The sequence below is a fragment of the Morus notabilis genome, unplaced genomic scaffold (assembly GCF_000414095.1).
Source record: "Morus notabilis unplaced genomic scaffold, ASM41409v2 Scaffold45, whole genome shotgun sequence".
NCBI lineage: Eukaryota > Viridiplantae > Streptophyta > Magnoliopsida > Rosales > Moraceae > Morus > Morus notabilis.
Genome location: NW_010366164.1, coordinates 143,641 through 147,017, shown reverse-complemented (window position 1 = coordinate 147,017; position 3,377 = coordinate 143,641). Strand labels below are relative to the sequence as shown.

Genomic DNA, 3,377 nt, shown 5'->3' with positions numbered 1-3,377 from the left:
AAGTCTGATTCCAAGTGAGAAGTCGTTTAGAATTTACGTTCACGCTATTTAGTTTACTTATTTAAATTTTATTAATTTTTAATTTTTAATTTAAATAAAAAAATTTAATTATATAGTTTAAATAGATATTTAGATGTGTGGTTTAAATTTGTATTTAATATGTGTTAAACTGTTTGTTCATTAAACTTCAGTTTAAAATGTACGTACTATTTAAATTGAGTTAAATTAAATTAAATTAGTGAAATAAATATAACCATTATTTACTCAAATTATTTTCAAGCTAAAACGTAAAAAAAGCCGAATCTCATTCAGAAGCCAAACAAAAATATTTTGAGTTATTTTTATAAATACCCTTTAAATTATGTAACATATTTTAAAATGTCTCTTAAAATTTTAAAATTGTTCAAAACACTCCAAAAAAAAGTAGAAAACGTATGAAATTACCCCTTCCATAACTTTCGTCTATAATCTTAACGGAGTTGTTGACGTGGTATTTATTAAAAATTAGTTAAACAATTAAATTCTAATTAAATATATTAAAAATTTTAAAAAATAAAACAAAATTTTCTTTCCTCTTCCTTCAGCCTGCCACTTCTCAAAACCCCATTTTCTCCCTGATCAAAAACCCCAAGCCCTAACTCCCCTCCATCAAAATCCACCACCCACTCCTCAGTGAGAGATCCGAGGGCCACCCATCCCCACGGCGTTTCCTGCCGCAAGGTCGGTGTCTCCGTCGACCTCTTCGATAAGAGCGCCTACGCCCTCCGCTGGTCGGCCGTCCACCACTACATTCCTCGATGACGCCGTCATCCTTCCCCATGTCAACCTACCTCCATCCTCTTCGGCCTTCTACGCCTTCACTTGCATCCAAGGCGGCCAATCTCGTGAAGTCGCCGAGCGAGGCACAGATACCATACAAGATTTACGTTTTCAAGCGGTGGGAAGCTCGAGATTTCTCAAAATTTGTTAGTTAATTATTATTATTATTTATTTATTTATTATTATTATTTTTTTTTTTGTAAATTTGTGTTATGTAGCCTTTGCTCGTTGCTTGGTTTCTGAGAAAATTTTTTGTAGTAAGAAAATTTTTAAGTAAAAATTTGTTGCTGAACATCATAGACCGAAATTTGGTGATGAAAATTATCTCTTATAATCTTCACCATGTTGTCTCGTGAATTTGAAAGGGAAAATGGTGGTTAAAAGCTCAAAAGGTTCTCGATGAAAACCTTCAACCTTTTTCAAGAAGTTGGTGTTCTTGATTCTAAAGTTGATATTTAATATTTGTTTAAAATAAATTTAAATGATTTATATTTGGATTTTTTATTAATAATTAAAGTTTTTATGTCAAAATATTATTTATAAACATTTAATGACATGTCACCTTAACAAATTAAAAAATGTTTTGAACTGTTTTAAAAAAATAGAAGGCACTTTGAAATATAGTAGTATTTATGAAAATAATTCAAATGTTTTTTATCACCCACTGATGGGGCCCACATTCCATTTAATTCCATCATTTGGTTTTGTTTTTTGGGTTGGAAAAGGCTTTCCTACAGAGAGCCATTCACTCAATTTGAGTGAATGCTTATTCCTTTGGGGGGCCAATGGAAAGGTCTTTCCATTGATGCCTTATTTCCTTTTTGTCCAAAATATCCCCAGCTCCAGCCCTGGTCTTTCCGGTGCTTCTCCATCTCCAGCCCAGTTGTTTCCGGCGCTCCTCCTTGTCCTTGCGCAATCAACAAGAAAGGCTCTTCAGGGTAATTTCTGTACACATATTCTCCCTCTTTCAGACTCTCACCCTCTTCTTCTTCTCGCAAACCCTAAAAAGTAAAAACCTTTTTTTTTCGTCATCTTCATCCGAAATCTCCTTCGTATGTTGAGGAATTGAAGTTTGAAGCTCGAGCTTCGAACAAGTATAGAACTGTTGAGTGCCATGAGATTTTTTTTTTGTGATTTTTCTTTTGTTGTCACAAATCTGATTTTGTCGTCAGAAAAGGAACTCTCTTTTATTCTTGCCAGATTTTGTTCTGCTGTGAGACTCGAGCTTGAATTTTATTTGGAATTTTATTACTTCCCGTACAAAGACTCGAGCTTTCTTCAGTTTATGTAAAAATTGGTTGTCCACAATTTGTAAGTTTCTTTTATACATCTTAAATTTCAAAACCCATGTCTAAATTTCTCTGCAAAGCCTTTCTATTTGGAAGTCGTATTGTAAGAAATACACCACCAATCAGTATTCTATAGAAATTCTATAGTTTTTTTATGTTCTTGTTTCAAATTTTGAAACAAAAGCCCCTTTTATACAGTTGGGGGCAGCTTGAGTGTAGTGCATTCACCAGTGTTGGGAGCCAGAGTGTTGTGATTCCTCCTCCTAGACTTGATCACGTTGCTGTCAGCATGCCTTGTGGAAGGATCATCATCTTTGGTAGATCTATGTATGATTGTGTAACTGGTAGGGGTTCCGAGGCAACATTTAGGAGTGATTATTTAGTTTTATGGTTACATAAAGATATTATAACGTATGTGTTATGCATTTCTCTTTTGATATCCTAACTAATTAGGATTATGTTTCACTTTGTTAAATTATATTAACTAGGAACTTGCTTAACTTGACAGGTGATTGATGCTATATATAAGTGAATCTACTAGTTTTGGTGTATGATTATATTTTGAGATTATATATGTAGTTGAATGATATATTGATTCATTTTTATTATTGACCGGGGCCAAAGTGATCATTTTACTCGATACATATCATGGTAAATGTCAAAAGTTATTATATTTGAACTTGTGATACTTTATTATTACATAAAAAATCAAATATTATTTTTTTACCCTTGAAATATAGTTTCTAAATTTTATCCTTCAAATAAATAGTTTTTTTTTCAATAATTAAATTATTTTTTTACTATTTTAATTATTAAATCTTGAATTATTTATGATTAGTAATCCAGGGTATTTTTGTCAAAATATAGTTTACTTCTATTCCATTCCGTTGTCAACCAAACAGCATAATCCTCATTTAGGTATTGATTCCATAACTCCAACCAAATTAAAGAATCAATTTATAATTTCAGCACATTTCAATTCCATTCCATTACCATTCTCATTATCATTTCGCCACTGCAACCAAATGCACCCTTAGGGTGTGTTTGGTTGGGAGGAATAGAAAGAAATCAATATTCATTTTTTTGTTTAGTTAGTTTTAGGAAAAAGAATGACCATTTAAAATGGAATGATTTTTTCATCAAATGGGTGAATCATCATTCTTTCCTTATATGAGAGGAATATCCATTCCAAGCTCTTTTAATTTTCTTTTACATCATTACCCTTAAATATTATAATTATAAATATTATAATAGTAATATTTATAATAT

General features: G+C 31.6%; 1 protein-coding gene across 3 annotated transcripts; it reads left to right on the top strand.

Annotated features, from left to right (window-relative positions):
• Positions 1-584: 584 nt before the first annotated feature.
• On the top strand, positions 585-2,645 carry LOC112093854. 3 transcript variants are annotated; one of them, XM_024173221.1, is made up of 3 exons: positions 585-937; positions 1,660-1,757; positions 2,307-2,645. In XM_024173221.1, exons 1-3 carry the CDS (start codon positions 798-800, stop codon positions 2,360-2,362), a joined length of 294 nt encoding a protein of 97 aa, XP_024028989.1. In that variant the 5' UTR covers positions 585-797; the 3' UTR covers positions 2,363-2,645. The 3 variants fall into 3 exon arrangements, 2 of the variants coding, with proteins under 2 accessions (XP_024028989.1, XP_024028988.1); XM_024173220.1 differs by lacking the exon at positions 1,660-1,757; XR_002903242.1 differs by lacking the exon at positions 585-937 and having other exon boundaries at positions 1,547-2,130.
• Positions 2,646-3,377: the final 732 nt, after the last annotated feature.